We start from the raw sequence: 19959 nt of genomic DNA on the forward strand, positions 1-19959 counted from the left end.
TTCTATAATTCTGTAAAACACTAAATATGTTTTGTTGCAGTTCTGCTTTTGACAACCATTTGTACAAATTGTATCATTTGTTCAAATTTCAGTCATTTTTCACATGCATGACGATATCTGCTTTTTACCCTTTGAAGATGGTAAATGAAATGATGCATTTTGAACTTTTGACATTCGACTGCTTGTTATTTTGATGAATGCATTAAACACACACACACACACACACATATATATATATATATATATATATATATGTATATGTATAATTTACAAAATCTTCATTGTTATTTTGTTGAAAAAAAAAAAGAAAAAAACTACATAATGGAAAGTTATTATTGATATTTTATACTCTTGCATCATCAAATTAGGCAATATTAGGCCTTTTTTGCAAATGAATATGCAGGGCAGAACTTCAGTTTCTTAGGTAAAGTACCAGCACACCTTTTGTCAACAAACCGCATGATTTGAGCAATCACTGATGTCTGGAGCACAAATGGCGTGGAACAAAAATGCACTTGAGTTCCATATTGAGTTTTAGAAAAACCCCTAAACCGTATGCATGAACAATAGTATCAGTGATACTTGACTTGGCAAACACCACAAATAATTACATTTGTTAGCATGAATGAGCTAAAACCGTTTTTGGGTTTTCGTGTTATTATAATGAACACATGCATTTATGAATGTTTTTACACAGCAGGTGTTCCTTCATTAATAACAAGTGCTTGCTTTTGTTGTAATTTTCACATCGTTTCTGTCGTGCATGCCACACCTAATGGCCTTTTTGGGACTATTCCTCTGTATGAATAGAGGAAGTGAGAGGAAATGTGTTTGAGGACAGTCACCAGATGTTTCCTTGCGTCTGTTTTCATGTCTTAAACTCATAAAATTACTTTTCTCTTCTTCTGTTATGTTTTAATTAATGAAGATGTATGCAGAATGTAACACACCTTTTTAGTCTGTTGAAAAGGCTGTCGTCGTTCTTTTTTATGTCTTGAACGATTTTTTGGAGCTGCCTGAAAATCAAAACACGGGTTAATAAAAGCACGTGAAAAGTTTGGTTGGAAAAGTTAATAGAAAGAAGGCTGGATTTATTTGATCAAAAATACAGTAAAAAATTCTGAAATATTATTACAATTTAAAATATCTGTTTTCAATGTGAATATCAGTTAAAATATAATTTATTTCTGTGATGCGCAGCTGAATTTTCAGCATCATTACTCCAGTCTTCAGCGTCACATGATCTTCAGAAATCATTCTAATATGCTGATTTGCTGCTCGAGAAACATTTCTGATTATTATCAATGTTGAAAACAGTTGTGCTGCACAATATTTTTGTGGAAACCGTGATTCATTTTATTTTTCAGGATTCACAGATGAATAGAAAGTTCAAAAGAACCGCATTTATTTGAAACGGGAATCTTTCATAACATCATAAATGTCTTTACTGTCACTTTTGATTAATTTAATGCATCCTTCCGGAAGAAAAGTATTAATTTCTTTAAAAAAAAAAAAACACTTAGTTTTAAATGGTAAGATAGATGGTATTTCGTGAAGCTCTCAGATGTTCTGTAAGTCTCTGTTGAAGCGTGAAGCCTGGGTTTTAACAGCTTATCAGACACAGTGAACTGCTTCTGACAGACAGCGTCTGAGCTGCCAACGTCTAGAGACAGAGGTGACCGACACACATAATGAATATAATTACATTCCTCACCGCCGCACAGAAACTCAACACAATTCCAGCTTAAACCACTCACTAACTTCAAGATCAATGGATACGAGCCGTTCATTGACCTTCATTGATAGCCTCGCTGATATTAAAAATGTCTTTCACAGGAGTGTCCTGGCCACAACGAGCAGCAGTCGGTTTCATCACAAATTTACAAAACAAAAACAAACTAAGAACACTTATCTTCAATGGTTTTACTTTTTGTAAATAATGATTTCAGTGACATTTCAAAAGCTTACATTTAGTTTTGAGAGATGCAGATAAAAAAACAAAACATACTCATATAGATTTACTAAATGCAAACATTTTGATTTATTGAAAAAGTATTTTAAGTGAATCCCTGTAATGTAAACTGAAACTGAGTGCAGACGACTTCCTTCTGCTTAGATAACAGTGAAACTAAATCATTTCAAAGTTTGCCTTACCTAAGTTTATCCGTAGCAGGAGCCGTGAATCTGTTGAAATGCTCCATTCTGAGTTCTGTACTGACTGTGGTGAGTTAGTAGTATGAGCTGCTAGTTGAGTGTGAGCTAGTAGTCGAATGGCTCATGCTGAGCGTGTTGGACATCGGTGGTTAAGCAGCACATGCTGCAGCTGTGTCGAGGAGGGCGATTTTTGTTTTTCCACAGAAGTGGTTGGTAATGAGGATTATGAAACTGCTGTTGAACGTCATGTTACCTCTATATTTAGAGCCACTTTGAACTGATTCACTTCAATGAAACTATGCTATTTCTTGCGTCTCTGTGTTTTCAGTTCTCTGTCTGTGCATTTTTACAATCTTTTATGCATCTAATAATAATTATGAATGGTTTCCGTTAATGAACTCGTTTATTTATTTATTTTTTTAACAGTCAAGAGGCTGCACTATGAATGATGTTTAATGCATTTGTATTCATAATTAAACAAATGTGCACATGTGTTTTACTTCATGGATATGAAACAACCTGCTTGACTTTTCTAAAAATGTTTTTAAAGGTTAGTGAAAGTATGCATTTTATTTTTGGTTGCAGTTGTAACTGCCGAGGAACTGACTTTTTGTTTTGCTCAGTCGGTCTTGTATGCACTTTATAAAATATATATTTGTTTCTTTGCAAAAAAAAAAAAAAAAAAAAAAAATGCATCGCTAAAATGTCTAAATCTTGAAGTGAAAACATTGTAATTTTTTTCATGCATTTTGAAAATATAGAAAAGTAAATTACAATAAAAATTGCATGAAAAGTGATTATATTTTTATAAATAAAAGTAGCAATTTAATGCTCTTTACTGATTGTTTTGCATTCTGACCATATAGATTTGTATCTTTGCACAATTCACATTCCTAAAATTTCAGTATATTTAGACCTAGTAGTGCAAACATTCTGCTTGATCTGCAAACCAAGTAAAGAAACATAATTTAATGTTCTGTGCTGGTGTATTTGTGTATATTCTTTGCAAAAAAAAAAAACATACGTCTTATAGTTTTAGTAGTGAACCGTGCTGGGTAGTAACCGATTACATGTAATCTAGATTACATAATCCATTACAATTACTTTTTATGGATTGCATGATTACATATCTTACATAACTTCACACAATGGCAGTAAATTATTCATATTTTATTAACACCTAGCCTGCATCTCAATGTGCATACTATCCATCCTAAATTCTATGTGATATTAGTAATTTTCAATACTATTTAGGGCAGATAGGGTGGATAGTATGCACATTGTGACGCAGGGCAAGTCTTTCTTTGTTTTTTCTTTCTTTCAATGTTTCCTTTCTCAATGAACCTACCACTTCTATTTGGACAGTCTTCCAGTTTCTGTGTAATTACACATGCCATCCACTAGTCAGGTGGCTACAATTGCACAGAATCTGGACGCGTTTTAATTAGTATTTTTATGCAATGTATAGATTTGCAATCCACTCTTCCGAACAGAAGCACCAGTCAGTCAATTAGATCATGTGTAATTACATAGAATTAACTAAACCGCCGATGCGTAGCTGTGAAATACTACAGTATGTCTTCATCATGTCCCGTGATCTTCACTAATTATTCATTCTGGAAGTCTGGGTGAACATATTTCAAACCTGGAGGACTTTGGCCATGTAATATTTTCATGTTTATTAATGTTTATTGATTGAAAAAATTGAATATATTTTCTTTCCTTTTTTTTAAGTCCCAGTAGTTAAGCCAAAAGTATCTTAAAGTCATCTAAAAGTACACTGTAAAAAGTGATAAGTTGACTTAACTTAAAAAAATTGAGGAAACCCGTTGCCTTAAAATTAAGTACATAATGATTAAAAAAAAAAAAGTTAAGTGAACTTGACAATTCAATTAACTTATTTTTTAAATGATCATTTACTTAAAAATTTTAAGGCAACAGGTTTCCTCAATTTTTTTTTAAGTTAAGTCAATTTATCACTTTTTACAGTGTATAGTCCGACTACATTACCTAATATGTCTAATCCAGATTATGTTACTTAAATACACTTTTTGTCATGTAATTTGTAATTAGTAATGGACTACAATTCCTAAGTAACCTACCCAGCACTGGTAGTGGAAATATTGATAGAAGTAAAACTAGTCCAGCTTCCTCATTCTTGCAGACAATCATTGACCCATGAGAAAAATACTGGGGATTCACTTCACTAGTTTCTACAACAGACGGCGGGGTGGAGAGTGTAGAGTGTAGAATAGAAACAGAAACTGATTCCTTACGGCCGATGAATGAAGCTGAATTTGTTGAGGTCACCGTCCGAGAGCGTCTGCAAGAGAAACAACAGGGTTAAAAAAATCACTTCCATGTTTTGAGCTCAGACATAACTGTGTTGTATAACTTCAAGGAGAATTTCTGCAAAGAGAATCAGTAATGTTCAGTGACAGTCGGGTTCTATTTGAACGTTTCTGTGAGACACACACACCACACACACACACACACACGTTTGTTTTTGTGAATTATGGGGACTCTCCATAGGCGTAATGGTTTTTATACTGTACAAACTGTATGTGCTATTGCCCTACACCTAACCCTACACCTTACAGGAAACTTTCTGCACTTTTACTTTCTCAAAAAAACTCATTCTGTATGATTTATAAGCCTTTTGAAAAATGGGGACATGGGGAAATGTCCTTGTAATACCTATGTCATGCCCATCTCATTATACCAAATTTGTGTCCTCGTACGTCACAAAAACACACACACACGCACTCACTCACACACACACACACACACACACACACACACATGCACGCACTCACTCACTCACTCACACACACACACACACACACACACGCACGCACTCACACACTCACACACACACTCACACGCACGCACACACACACACACACACACACACACACACACACACACACACACACACACACACACACACACACACTCACACACTCACACACACACACTCACTCACTCACTCACTCACTCACTCACACACACACACACACACACGCACGCACTCACACACTCACACACACACTCACACGCACGCACTAACTTAACTGAATAGAAACTTGTTTTAACAAACTTTTCTGTGATTAAACAGATAAATGTAATAATTATAAAATTGGGACGCCTGATTCTTTCTGCATATTTATTTCTATCATACTGTTTTAGCAAACTTTAGAATGTATTAATTTTCATTAAATGGTTTAGAAATTGACTTTTAACACACAATTCATGAAACAATTCACCATTTTCTCAAAACTACACGCCAACTTGTGCAAACTTCAGACTTCCAGCTCAAAGTCAAACATTTTAGTCAAAAACATATTCTCTTTTGTCAGAATCTAATCTTTGGCCTCAGATGACACACAAAGCTGTCAAATACACAGACTGGAGAACACTAGTGAGATCAATTCCAAACACTGTTACAAAAACCTGCTTTTGGGAAACAGGAATCCTGCAATGACTCTTACAGTATGCAGCATAAATAGAGCAGATACAGTAACATTCACCAATAAACTTTAAGAAAAGTGATCCTACAGTAGATGAAAATCACTAGAAGAGAAAAGTTCAAAGACAAAACAACTGAATATACAGTAAACACACATTTGAATGTACGGTCAGTTACTGTACATAAATAAATAAATTCATCATCCTCTGCCAAGTTGCATTACAGTATTGGTAATATCCTTATTTGTTATATATAGCAGTGTCTTAGTCTCCTGAGAAAAGACTTTCTCTGCCTCCCCTAGAGAGTCGACTCTCAATTCTGCAGAAATGCATGTAAGAAGTACTTGGCTACAAATCAATTCAACAGTTATGAGTTTGAGGGTGTGTGCTACAGTGTTTAAAGTACAAGTTCTCTCATCTGAAGTACTGTAATTGTAATGTGTAAGTCGTGTAAAACCCTGTAGATGATCCTGCAGGCAGCTTTCCTCATGATCATTCCATGCAAAAGAAGATGCTCAACTATAGTGCTTTACATTTCATCAGCAACAAATGACCTTTGACCTCATACCCTTAATTTTTCTTTTCTCCTCCTATTCCTCTTTGTCTCCCACGACCAGGATTCATTTTCCAAAACACATAACCACCTGTGCTCTTGTTCATATCATCCTGAGATATGACTGCTGTGTCATTAGTTTTGCTAATTACTGTTCAAACATGGCTAAATGTGTGCTATTTGTGTTCATTTTGTGATTCTTGAGGTAGTTATATTGTGCGTTTGTGTTTTCTATATGATAACATAATTAAACCTGTGCAAAATGATGCCGTTCTTGTGTAGAGTTTTGCAGAAAACATTGAGCAAATTGGAGCATGTGTGAAAACGGGTGAAATGTGTAAAAAATTTTGAGAAACGTGTCTTTGTTTCAAGAACTGTGTAATTTTCACCAATTAACGTGTTTCAGTTGTTAAAAAATAAATAAAATAATAATAATGTATATATATATATATATATATATATATATATATATATATATATATATATATATATATATTAAAAGTCCTTGACATGTGGCCTGCAATTAAATAATAATAGGATAAATATTTAAATATGTATTTATTTTCTTGCATTAAATATTTTTTTTAAATGTTATTAAAATTATAAATAAATAAATAGACACACACACATACAAAATAATGCATGAATATTGGTATTGCTGATAAGAATTTACACTATAATAGTTTGCCATTAAATTTTGTACATGATATACATTACAATAGTAGAAAACATAGTAAGACAAAACAACATATTACTTCACAGAATGTGATTTCTAAGTAACAAAAGTTGCTAAGTCAAGCCAAAAGGTGAAATCATCTTTATAAAGTATGTTTTATGATCTTAAGATGTGTTTTCTGGCTTTAATAGGAATATAAAATTGATGCTAACTAAAAACTAGCTTTATATAGCCCATGTTAAAAGAGTTGCTGATGGAGTTTTTCCACTCACGGAGCATCTGTGTTGGCTTAAATGTTGATCAGATCCATACGTTCCCAGGGAACACAAACTGATTCAGATATACAGCCTGAAAGACTTTTTATTTTATTTTATATGAAGCTGCTGCCAAATTGTGTGTAATCAGAAAACTTGAACAGTCTTTTTCCTCATTTCTAACACAAGGTGGAGTCCTTAGCCAGCGGGAAACAGGCTGCGTTTCAATTCACCTGCTTGTGCCATGTGCACTCAAAGTGTGTTGGGGAAAGACTGTGATGACAGCAGACCATCAAAAGGAAGAAAATCAATCCTGAATGAATCCTCTGAGCTCCACAGAAATGATCCTCAATAACATATACTGCATTTGGCCTGTTTATGTTTGATGTTGGAACTCTCAAGCTTTCTTTCATTTTGCCCTTTTTAGTCTTTGCTGAGTCTGAATATTCCTGAAGATGCAACTTTACTTTAAATGACATTTCGACGTTGTCTGAAGGAAATGAGAGTCGTGCTGAAGACGCTGTCGTGGTGTGAAGGTGTTTTGAGTGTTTGTCAGGGCACTGCAGCACTGCTTTTAACACGTTGCTATGTGGTTGCTAGGGTGTTCTGGGTTGTTTTTAGAATGTTGCTATGCAGTTGCTGGGGCGTTCTAAGGTGTTTTTAGAATGTTGCGATGCGGTTGCTAGGGTGTTTTTAGAATGTTGCTTCGCGGTTGCTAGGGTGTTTTGGGGTGTTTTTAGAACGTTGCTATGTGGTTGCTAGGGTGTTTTTAGAACATTGCTGTGTGGTTGCTAGGGTGTTCTGGGGTGTTTTTAGAATGTTGCGATGCGTTTGCTAGGGTGTTTTTAAAATGTTGCTATGTGGATGTTGGGGTGTTTTTAGAATGTTGCTATGTGGTTGCTAGGGTGTTTTTAGAATATTGCTGGGTGGTTGCTAGGGTGTTGTGGGATGTTTTTAGAACGTTGCTATGTGGTTGCTAGGGTGTTTTTAGAACATTGCTGTGTGGTTGCTAGGGTGTTCTGGGGTGTTTTTAGAATGTTGCGATGCGTTTGCTAGGGTGTTTTTAAAACGTTGCTATGTGGATGTTGGGGTGTTTTTAGAACATTGCTGGGTGGTTGCTAGGGTGTTGTGGGATGTTTTTAGAATGTTGCTATGTGGTTGCTAGGGTGTTTTTAGAATGTTGCTTCGCAGTTGCTAGGGTGTTTTTAGAATGTTGCTATGTGGTTGCTAGGGTGTTTTTAGTACACTGCTATGTGGATGCTGGGGTGTTTTTCGAATGTTGCTATGTGGTTGCTAGGGTGTTTTTAGTACATTGCTATGTGGATGCTGGGGTGTTTTTCAAATGTTGCTATGCTGTTGTTGGGGTGACCAAAACTCACAACAAAATTACTAAAAGTTTAACTAAAATTAAAGTGAAAAATAAAATATAATTAAAATCTATAATAGAACTTCAATAATACTAAAATAACACTGGCTGCTAGGGTGTTCTAAGCTGTGTTTAGAATGTTGATATTTTTAACGATGGCAACAGTCAAGGACATCCTTTTTTGGGATTATTTTATTTTATTTATTTATTTTTAATTTTAGTGTGGATACTGGAGTTATTTTTAAATAAGCTGAAGGCTTATTTTACTTTGAATTTATGTTATTATATTTCTGTATTTTTATTTTATTTATTTATTTTTTTAAATTTTGATTGCATGTGAACTTTGGTTGACACCGTCACACGACTAAGGCTTTAGTTAGCCTCAAATATTGAGCCATAAATGAAAATGTTTGTCACACATCCTTCTGCTTTCAGAGCAATACTTGCTGCATGACGAATCTGAATTGACCCGAGCTTCAAAACCCCTGCCATCCGAATTTAGCGAGGCACCTTTCTTAAGAATCTGAAGAGAAGGGGCTCTAATAGAGACAAATGCAAGAGGTTGAGCACTCTGAATCCCCGCAGCTCTCTGAAGAGACAAAGACAAGAAAATCACCTAGCGCTGCCTAAAAATCAAGCTTAGCCTTTTGACACAGAATAAAATATGGAATATTTCACCCTGGCGCCTCCTTGGATGCTGCTTGCTGAAGTGAATTATTTATGTGGAGTTTCTCCAGGAGTTGGAGAGAGACACTTCAGCAGCAGCCTGGAATCGCAGCTGCATATTAAAAAGCTCAGCAGAGTCTCAGCTCGAGTCCCACATCCACTCACCCCTCGCTTTCACAACTCGGTCCAAAACTGTCTGAAAGCCGTCAAAGACATCTGAGGAATTCTGTATCAAGAACACGAGATCGTCGAGTATGACCCAGCGCTCGGTCTGAATGAAACGCCGCAGTTACTTCTGTACTGAAACAGGAAAAGACAAGCAAACGGACTCCAGGACTCTTGTGTTGACACGTTTCATCTTTCACACTGATCTGAGAACGGGCCGGTGCTGGCGAAGCAGCAGAAAATTGCTTTCCAAGCTGCAAGCTACTCATGATTGAAGACTCCTGACGTGCCTCGTTTTCTCTCCTGTGCTTTTCCTATTGAAATCACAGGGTTGTGATTTATAAAAACTGTTTTGACCTCTGCTTCTTAATAGCTTTTAAAAGAAGCTATTAAGCTATTTTTACTCATTACTGAGTAAGTTTTGCCACCTGATTCAACATAAAAATCTTATACTATTATAGCTTTTATTAATATTTTGAATTGGCTTTTAATTTTCTTGTTTTCAGATTTCATTTTAATTGAACTTTTAGTCATTTTAATTAAAACTTATTTATTCATTTATTTTTAAATATTACTATTTTGTTTTACTTTTAGTTTTTGATTTTGTTTATTTGCAGTTAGTAATTTTAATGCTTTTACTTAAACTATGAAAATAATAAATGTTTCTTTGGTTTCTTTGAAAGGTTTTTCATCGTATAGTACAGTACAGTTTTATTTTATTTATTTTATTAAAAATATTCTTTATTTATATTTACTGTATAATAAGCTTTTATATTTTCAGTTTTCATTTTAATAAAAAGGTTTTTATTTTATTAATAGTGTTTTGTTTTTATTTTATTTTTATTTCCTTTTTAGCTTTAGGTTTTATTTATTTCCAGTTAGTAATTTTAGTAAGTTCTTCAACCTAAACGTATTTCCATTAGTTGTCAAGGAAACAGTTAGTTTATGTTTTCATCTTGTATTTACTTTTTATTTCAGTAAACAAAACTTAGAATTACTATTATAGTTTTTATTAATATTTTGAATTGGCTTTTATTTATATAATTTCAGTTTAAAATTTTAATTAACATTTAAAAAATATTTTAAAAATTGTGTTTTTTATATTACTATTTAGGTTTAATTTATTTTTCTTTCAGTTTTAGTTTTACATTTTATTTATTAATATTATTTTATTTATTTATTATTTATTTAGTTAGTAATTTTAGTGCTCCAACTTCGGCTTATTTCAGTTAGTTCCCAAATAAACATTTGTAATTTTCGTTTTTTTCATCTTCAGTTTTTTTATATCAGTTGCTGCCTTAAATATTGTCATATAATCAAACTAGCTGTACAAGTAATTTCTATTTAAAAAAAAAAAAAAAAAAAAAGTCTTGTATAACTTAAAAAAGGTAGTTAATTATTTGGAATTATAATGTAATGGAAAAAAAACATATTTACTTTCTGATAATAACATTTTGTTACAGTGATCGTTGGTTATTTTATCCCACTGCTCCCCAACAAAAAGTGATCATGTTCTGTTTACAAATGGCTCATCAGGCTCTCAGCACACACTCACTGCGTGTCAGAGGAAACGTTCCTGTGATCTACAGACTCTTTCACCAGATGGTTACCGTATAAACGCCACATGAATATGCAAAGATGTCTAATATATGCCCTTAACACCCATTCAGGAGGACAGTGGGAGTGATGTAGAGGAGTAATAGAGGAAAACACGTCTGAAACATACGGCATGATGCTGCGACTTCACTGAACTTTGAGCAGAAGACTGATGAATCTCGTACAAATAGAGTATATTTTGAGGGGTGAGAACAAGAAGGGCGTAGGTAACATTTTTGGTGAAATGGAGATATATACATCAAATGAAAGCTCTTAAAGAGCTCTTTCTACTGGCATCCACGAGTGTACAAATTTTTATTATAAACAATTGAAATCAGTACACAAAGTCAGATCAAACTATGGTAAAATTTTTGTTTTGGCTCTGCTGCGAAGTTGGTGAAATGTCACTTACGCCCTTCTGGTTCTCACCCTTCGATATGCACTCATCAGGTGCCAGTAAGGCTACAAATGGAAAAAATTGCTGTTCCCCCTCCCCAAATCTAAAAGAAGGAGGTCAACTCGCTGATTCAACAAAACAAAAATGAGGAACAATGTATTTCATGTTCAACGTAGCCTACTTTTGATGAGATAATTAAAAAGCATCCAAAAGAGGTAAGAAGTTTCCTTTCAGTTATGTTTTTTTCATTTATTTTTTGTATTATTTCATCATATCTTATTTTAATTTATATTTTAAATCAGAACCCGTACATGTTCTTTTCTTTTCAGCTTAGGCTGAAAAATATTTTTTTATAAAAAAATATTTTTTTTTAATTTATTTATTTTTTTAATAGTTTATTTATTCATTCATTTAATTTGCCAGCCATCATCACAAAACTACACATATACTGTCTACACACAATCCAACAAATCAGTGATATCCACACATATTGTAATTGATTTGAATAGATTCAGGCTGAATCGAGTTCCTGTTAGAGTTTATATGGCGCTCAGTCGGTAATTTTGGGGTTGGACTGATAATCTAATTTCAGCCTACTTCAAGCCCCACACTGTAAAAAATTGCTGTAGTTTCTACAGCAAAATTTTACAGAATTTTACCGTTTAAACATTTTACAAGATGTAGCTGTAATTCGCAATGCATTATGGGTCAAATAAGGTTTTACAGCTGTTAACTGTATATTTCCATGTCAACTGTAATTAATTTACAAGAAGCAGGTGTTATCACTGTAGCTCCTGCTTTTTACACTACTTTACTGTAGTGTGGCATTATGGGATTGCGCGCGCATCATTCAAATCTGAAATCCAGCCGACTGGAGCAGTGCCAGAACGATTGAAGATTAGAGGCTTTATTCATAATTCCTGGTAAGTTCACTTAATTTTACTTAAGAAATACATCCTTTTATATTTATTTAAGTTAATGTATAAGTGATATCATGTGCAATAGCCTGCTATCACACATTTAGACAAGCGGCCTTGGTCTGTGCAGTAAGATGGAAATTGCTATCATAGCATAGCTAGGCTAAATGCTGCATTGTTCTCATTTTGGCAGTTTAATTTTCTTATTGAGAGCATTTAAAGTAATGTTTACCCAACTTTTAACGTAATGCCCAGTGTGAATGATTGTCATAGTATCTGTCGAAATAACAGCAAAATATGTGAAATTTCATTTGTTTATACGTGTTCAACTGTCCCATACTGACCTGACATCTTACTATAATTAGAAACAACATGTAAATGAGAAATTGTGTCTATTGTCACTGTAGTTGTACTCGACATTAAAGCTTGTCCGGGGCAATTTGTTTTGTGAAATGCATCTTTACATGCCTGATTGGACAAGTTAGCCTGATTAAAACTTGAGTGAAAAAAAAAAAACTAGGGAAGCATCGAAACGCGAGTCTGATTCTGATTTTGCTAATGTTACATTCAACATCAAAACAAATAACCTTAACAGCACACATAAACTCACGGAAGAAACATGAGGTAAATGTTCAAACTGTTGAGTTTATTTATAACACATGATATTGTTAAGTAGCATAACAAGTGATCTGTTGCTGATTATCACGATTGCAAATGTTACGTAGTTCAATAAACAATTAGTTAACATTAAGTTACTTACTTTTTAGACACAATATTGACTGTTGTTTTATTTCACCAACGAAAATCGCTCAAAGCAAAACTCAGCGGTGTTTTTACTGAATGATTCAGCATCCTGAACGAATCGGTTCAATGAATGACTCAGTTGATTCACTCATTAAGTTATTTGCTGCCACCTGGTTTAGATTCACGTTTGAGAAGTATCATTGCATTTTTACAACGTTTCTTATTTGTAATTTCAAAAATTAATGTAAAACATTAATGTCATAACACAGTTGTAATTTTGCATTATAAATTATTTTATTTGATTGGTGGTACAGTTCTACAATGTATTGTTAAATTTAATTTATTAATCAAATGTAAAAGTTTATTTTAAAATATATGCCTTTTTGGGTGTTCATTTTGGTCTCATTTATGTAAATGCATTTGTTTTTTTTTTAAATCACAAGATAATTTTCATTATTTCTTGTAGGTGCAAAGAATAGCAGCTGATGTGGAGAAATGTTTGATGCGTCAAGACTCTCTGAAGCTGATTATATTAGGTAATGTATTAATTCTTATTAATTCTGTTGTAAATCATTTGATAAACTTGTATTTTAGATTACATTTTAAATTGAAATAATGTATTGTAAATTACATTATTGCTTCTATTTATTCATTTCAGGTGCACCCAGTGGCTTTTGACTAGGCCTGTTCGAGGGTCACATGGTTGTGAATTCATACCTCAACTTTGCGGAAAGTTGATGGACTTTCAGTATGTATTTATTAAATTGTCTTTTGCAGGAATATTCTAAATTTAATAGAACATAAGCTCAAACAACATAATTTGTGGTATAATGTTGATTCCAGCATTTTATTTGAATCCTTTAACCAAAATTATACAAATTCTGTTGATTGACCTTAATTTTTATGGCTTATTTTTTGTGATATAACAGTTATTTGTAGTTATTTTGTGATGCTATGTTATTTTTATGATAAGATTTTAACTTTTGAAAGACTGACATTTTTATTTTTACCAGTAAAAGCCTTGTAATGTCTTTCTGCCAGTTTTAATAAATATTTATTTGCAACATCTTTGACTTGGTTTTTATTCATTTGTAAATGTATTAAGATAGTTCTCACGATAATTCATTTAAATCAGTATTTTACAGTTTACTGTTAAAATTTTCATTTTCATTGTTAAATTATTACAACATCATCTTGGATTTTATTGGCAACTTTTGTTGCCAGGTAAATACTGTACTTTCGTGAGATTACAAAATATTGCTGTTATATAAACTACAAGTTTAATTCAATGTTACTGTAAAAAATACTACATATTACTGTATTTCACATACAGCAATTAACTGTGATTTGCTTTGCAGTATTATACTGTAATCCATTTTACAGCAATTAACATCATTTTTACAAGATTTTATTGGCAACTTTTTTGCCAGTAACATCCTGTAAATTCTACAGTACATATTTTACAGTGCACCGTTCATTTTTTCCTCATTGAATATCCTATTTCATTGGGAAATGTCAAATGATTAATTACCCACGTTATGAAGGGTGTAATTTCTCTGTCACCAAATGGAACAGCAAACATAATGACTGTTTCCAAACAGGTTTCCCAAACACTCCTACAGTTAATCTCGCCCGAACCTGCTTTGCTGATTCAGAGGGGTGTTGAAATGTAATGCAGACAGCTAAACTATACCAGGAAGATCATGAAAAGTCTTTGTCAGACCACGTTTGGGACACTCATCTAATATCTGCATCAATGCAAATCCATTACAGAAACCACAGCAGTCATCATTACACATTTAAGGAAGTCAGGTTTGTTTGCTCGCTTCCCATGTGACAGAGTGAAAGCACTGCTGCGTTATTTATTTAATTTATCACTGAATTGATCTAAAATGTGTGAATTAGTGGAAACAACTGATATAAATGATTAAAGAAAACAGATTTGATTTAGCTAAATGAGTCATTTGCAAAGAAAAACATCAATATTGTGCAAGAAAGGAACCTACCAGAAAGCGACAGCCGTCAATCTTGTTTCTCTGTACAGCGTCAGCACAGTCTTTCATGTTGTGCTGTCAACAAACAACACTACGTTTTAGTTATTTTACATAGTCGTGAATAAACATCGTGTGCAGCACATCAATAAAATAACAAAAAATGTTGAAAAAGGCGAATAGTCTTGCTAATATCTCTTGCAAAAAAACATAAATTGAATCTCCAAAGGCTCACCTGACTCAGAAGAGCAGCGACCTGCGTTGGACTCCAGCCCTCACATTGCTCTCTGGTTGGTAAACTCATCCTGGTCAGTTGTCAAGACTAACTCCTCTCAACCAGCTCTGATAATAACTAACATTTAGCAGAGGCTTTACTGCTCTTTATCGTATGAGGCAAGTTCATGCAACATGGGAAGTTCCTCTTGATGGTAACTGACCCTACAAGACTATTTTCTCACACTTCTCTGTCAGAAACTGTGGTGAGGAATTCATTTGTGTAGGTAATGCAAAGCCACAGCAGACTATTTCGACTGACGTGTGATTTTGAGGCCACTTAACGCTGCACATAAAGTGTGTATGAACTGCTGAAGTAAAGTCCTTCTCTGTGTGGGAAAACACAGGTTGCAGAGACAGAAAGGGAAATGAAAGATAAACCTGAGAACACATTTTAGAGCGGAACTAGCTGTTACATGAGCTTTATGTCAGGAACTGTGAGGTTTTTAGTCAATTGTTTGGTGATTTGAAAAAGTTGGGTTATTTTCAAGCAAAAAATTATGTCAGTTTGGTGCAAGTTGTCACATTTTCACTGTATTTATTTTCTTACAACTCAGTTACATTTTCTGTAAAATAAAAACAAAAAAATAACAATGTTTTTATGTTTTAGAAGTTCATTTTTGTATACATTTTTGTCATTAATATAATTATATGTTATATATATTTAATAAATAAATGAATACATAAATTATAATATACTATAATTTAGTATTAAACAATATGACAACGTTCAACTTATGTGATTTCTTTAATGATCAATTTTATTATTTTTATTTTTCAATATATTTTACCTGGTGAAAATGTTTGTTAAGTGACCTGTATTTTTGGCCCTGGTTTCTGCAAATTTTTCACAAAAAATAAATAAATAAATTAAAATAAAATAAAATAAACGTGTTTCCAATTTTTTTCTCTAACAATACATAATACATTTAATAATAATAATTATACATAAATATTTTATGTATGTTGTATGTATGAACTTATTTATTTTTTTATCATATAATTAATAAATTTTTTTTAAGTGAATTGAGATCCCTACAGAATTTCAGATACTATTAATTTTTTGGCAAAGCTGCTTTACATCAGTGTCCATTGTGAAAATAAGAGCCTGGTCTCATAAAAAATGGGTATCAATAGCAGTTTTTGCGTGCATATAATATGCATTTTGGCATACATATAATACACACCTACCCCACACCCCTAAACCTACCATTTATGCATGCCAAAATCCATTTCTGCGTATAAATAGTACACCAAATAGAAACAGAAAATCGTGCCATTGAGACGCACATTCAATGGACTATAAATAGAACTGACATCTTTCAAATGCTCAAAAGCTTTTGTTTCATAATGTTCAACAGTCAAGGCTTGTAAGCTGTGTATTTATACAGACACTGACTTTCAAAATGAACTTACACTGAAAACTATTCACTGAAGTAAAAAGTGTGACAACTAGCCCCGTTCTCCCCTACAGCTTGTACACATGCAGTAGACTTAGTACATAATGGAGAACAATAATCAATTGTGGGTAATTACAACTATATCCACTTACTCACTTTTAGATGACCATGTCTTAGGAGTTTTTCTCTCAACAGGAAGCCATGAAAATATGTAAAGCGAGCGCATGTGGTTCTCTGCACTGATGCTTTTAATAATGTTTGTCATTTCCTTTTAAAATTTAAACTACCTAACAAACCATATCATGTGATCATGAGAAGATATTTAGCATTGAATTATCTGCTTTATGCAATAACAATAACCTAAAAATAGTAATATCACTCTGAAATTGATATGTGTTTTCCCCCACAGGTTTCAAACGTTTTTGCTGATCACAGAATACAGATGTTTCTGTTTCTCTCTTATTAATGAATTATCACATTCACACACTCTCTGTACGCTTCAGTGCTGTCCAGATGACAGGTTCATTTAACCTGTGTCTTCGTCTCGTCTGTAGGCTGCACAGAAGATGCACCACAGCTCGAGTGGTTTCAAACAGGTCAGTTTCAAGAGCTGCTTGAGAATAAATAGGTTTTTCACAAAGACGAGATACAATAAGCTCAAGATGACTTTCTGCATCTAAAAATGCCTCGAATGGAAAGTTTAGGCTGTTGTTTTAACCGTGTATTCTGTTATTTCGAAACACTATATGATACTATGAGAATAGTACACTGAAGAAAATTAGCGTTGAAACAATTTTCACTTACAAATTGCTCAGTAAATTGCATAATAAATCATATGGAAATGTAATATATGACATACGCTGCCCTATATAGATGAAGTTATACGTTTATTTGTAAATGTACATATGTTAGTAATGTCTATATGATGATTTATTTTTTTATATGGCATTACATGTAGTAACCATCTGTCAACAATATATATATTTTGTTTATGTATGCAACTTTATGCATGAAAACAATATACATTATAAAAAAATCTGTACGTTTATATATGTTTTGTAGTAATTATTTAAATAAATGTCTATCTTATATATGTTATATTTACATATTTAACATGTACTGATGGAATTTCCAATAGGCTCCATATATGACAATATATCTCATATATGGAAATTTAGTACATGTATGTATATTACATTTGCATATGGGAATATGTGAGTATCAGTTTTAGTAAGATACAATCATCTACAGTTCAGTTATTTGGAAATACTGTGATGCCATAAAACCCTCTCGTGCAGGTAATAATGTTTTTGTGATGCACTGTGTATTATATTTACAAAGAATTAATTATTCACTTTATAACAGCTACTTCATAATGTTATAATGCAGTGTTTTTATACAAAATTAATGGCAGTTATTGTTAATACGGTTGTTCCAGGAATCGTCTTTCTGCAGGTGTTCAGACACGGACCATTTTTCACCGGCCTGCGTTTTTAATCCTGGACCGGATCCAAACCCTCACTGACATGAAGAATTGAGAGGAAGTGGCTTTACGATTACACAAAAGCTACAGTGTGACTCCAGTTAACCTCCGGCATCAAGTTAATGAGAGTCGTAGCATCATTGTCAAAGACAAACACACAGACTGAGGTTATGAGAAAATGACCCGTACTGATTCTGTGCACAAGGTCTCTCTCATTACTGTAGTTTTCTTTTGGTCCAATTTAAGGATTCCTTCCGAGAGAGAGAGAGATGGGTCTGTGATTACAGGTTATTTGGATGGGAGTGTTTATAGAGGCCTAATGCAGCAGCTAGATACAGGGCTGTAACCACCATAGACATTGAGGAGGACAAGTACACCCCCTCCCCCAAAATAATTAGAAATGGCTAAATTGTACCCACAAATATTTTAAAATCTTGCACTGCATCACGCAGCAGAGCTCTGTTTGTTGTTTGCAGGACATAAAGGTTTAAAGGTACGTTTTTAATTTAGGCTGGTCTGGTCCGACTTTGGAAACTAAATAGTTCTCTCCTTAAATATGAAGAGGTCAAGCAACAGATTAATGAGTTAATCCAAATTTCACAAAAGGCTTAATTATAATATAAGTCAGACATTGAAGTTAGTTGCTGTTTTTATCTCTTCTGAGGAAGATTCATTCACTTCTTTTTGGACATTTTGCTCAGATTTACTTCATTCAATCTCATTTTGTGAGTTTAAAGATGTTTTCTTTGGATTGTTTGACTCGCTACACAAGAGAAAACACAGGAAAATATAACTTTTTATAATTTGTGTTTCCTGCTAGCTAAATTTCACATACATAAACAGAAATCTGGCTCTAAACCTCTCTTTTCATTATTCAAAGTTGATCTAGATGAGTATCCTATATAGAAACTTTTATTTATTTATTCATTTTGTTAACCTGGCAATACATCCCTTACAAAAATTAACCGTTTTAGCCTACTAAAAAAACACGGTAAATCACCGTGAACACAAATTAACCATGCCTTTTTCTACACTAACCGTATTTATGGTAAAACTGTAATTAGGCCTATACAAAAACAAACAAACAAAAACATTGTTACTACACTTTTACTATAATAAAACCATGATTCATTTTTTAAGGGATTTATTTGTGTATACTTTCTTTTTCTTGTTTTGTTTTTATAACTTTACTGCCTTAATGGTTTAAAGTTTTGCACTTTTTAATAATAAAAAATAAAAATAAATAGTAAATAAAAAATCAGAATAAGATTACACGATACACGCTCCAAAATTCCGATTAGAATAAAGATTCGCAAACCAAAGTCGCTAAATTGGCAACACTGGATTGGAGCTGTGTTTTTGTTGTGTCTCGCGGTGTTTCACAATAATGGACATGGAATTTGGACGTATAGGTCAAGCGACTGAAAGAACGGAAAGGAGGACGTCGAATCTCCAACGACAACTTGCAGTGCTACATTTCATTGAGGCTGATAGAAGCACAAAACGCCATAGACGAAGTCTTCATGTAAATGCCGTTTATAAATGCTCTCAGTATGATACAATGTTTACAGAGTATATGTTTACACGCCGTTTTAAATCATGGCGGGTGAGGGCGTTTTCGTACGCATTTAGCCAATCAGTGTACACTTATAGGCCCTTTCGCACCGCAGGAACCTTTTCATAGTACCCGAACTAATTGTGGAACTACCCACTTTTTGGCGTGTTCGCACCGCGGGAACTAGGAACTGTTTTAGTTCCCGGAACTCCGTTTGGAGGAACTAATTAGCTCCTACTTCAGAGTAGGGTCTAAAACAGTTCCATAGGAACTATCGTGACATAAGTGTACGCTGATTGGC

At 33.5% G+C, this 19959-nt stretch overlaps 1 protein-coding gene across 7 annotated transcripts in view; it reads right to left on the reverse strand.

The window, feature by feature from the left end:
• Positions 1-15531, reverse strand: part of blnk (B cell linker) — a 28285-nt gene extending 12754 nt beyond the window's left edge. For 3 of the 7 annotated variants that reach the window (XM_058796299.1, XM_058796296.1, XM_058796295.1), the window contains exons 1-4: positions 15183-15530; positions 14963-15025; positions 4431-4477; positions 951-1016 (exon numbers count right to left, since the gene is read on the reverse strand). In XM_058796299.1, coding sequence (XP_058652282.1) covers positions 951-1016; positions 4431-4477; positions 14963-15025; positions 15183-15251 — 245 coding nt within the window. In that variant the 5' untranslated portion in view covers positions 15252-15530. Of the gene's footprint in view, positions 1-950; positions 1017-2154; positions 2775-4430; positions 4478-14962; positions 15026-15182 lie in introns of those variants that run through there. The other 4 variants (XM_058796298.1, XM_058796297.1, XM_058796301.1 and 1 more) reach the window with 3 other exon arrangements.
• Positions 15532-19959: the final 4428 nt, after the last annotated feature.

Source organism: Onychostoma macrolepis, chromosome 13 (genome assembly GCF_012432095.1).
Source record: "Onychostoma macrolepis isolate SWU-2019 chromosome 13, ASM1243209v1, whole genome shotgun sequence".
Lineage (NCBI taxonomy): Eukaryota > Metazoa > Chordata > Actinopteri > Cypriniformes > Cyprinidae > Onychostoma > Onychostoma macrolepis.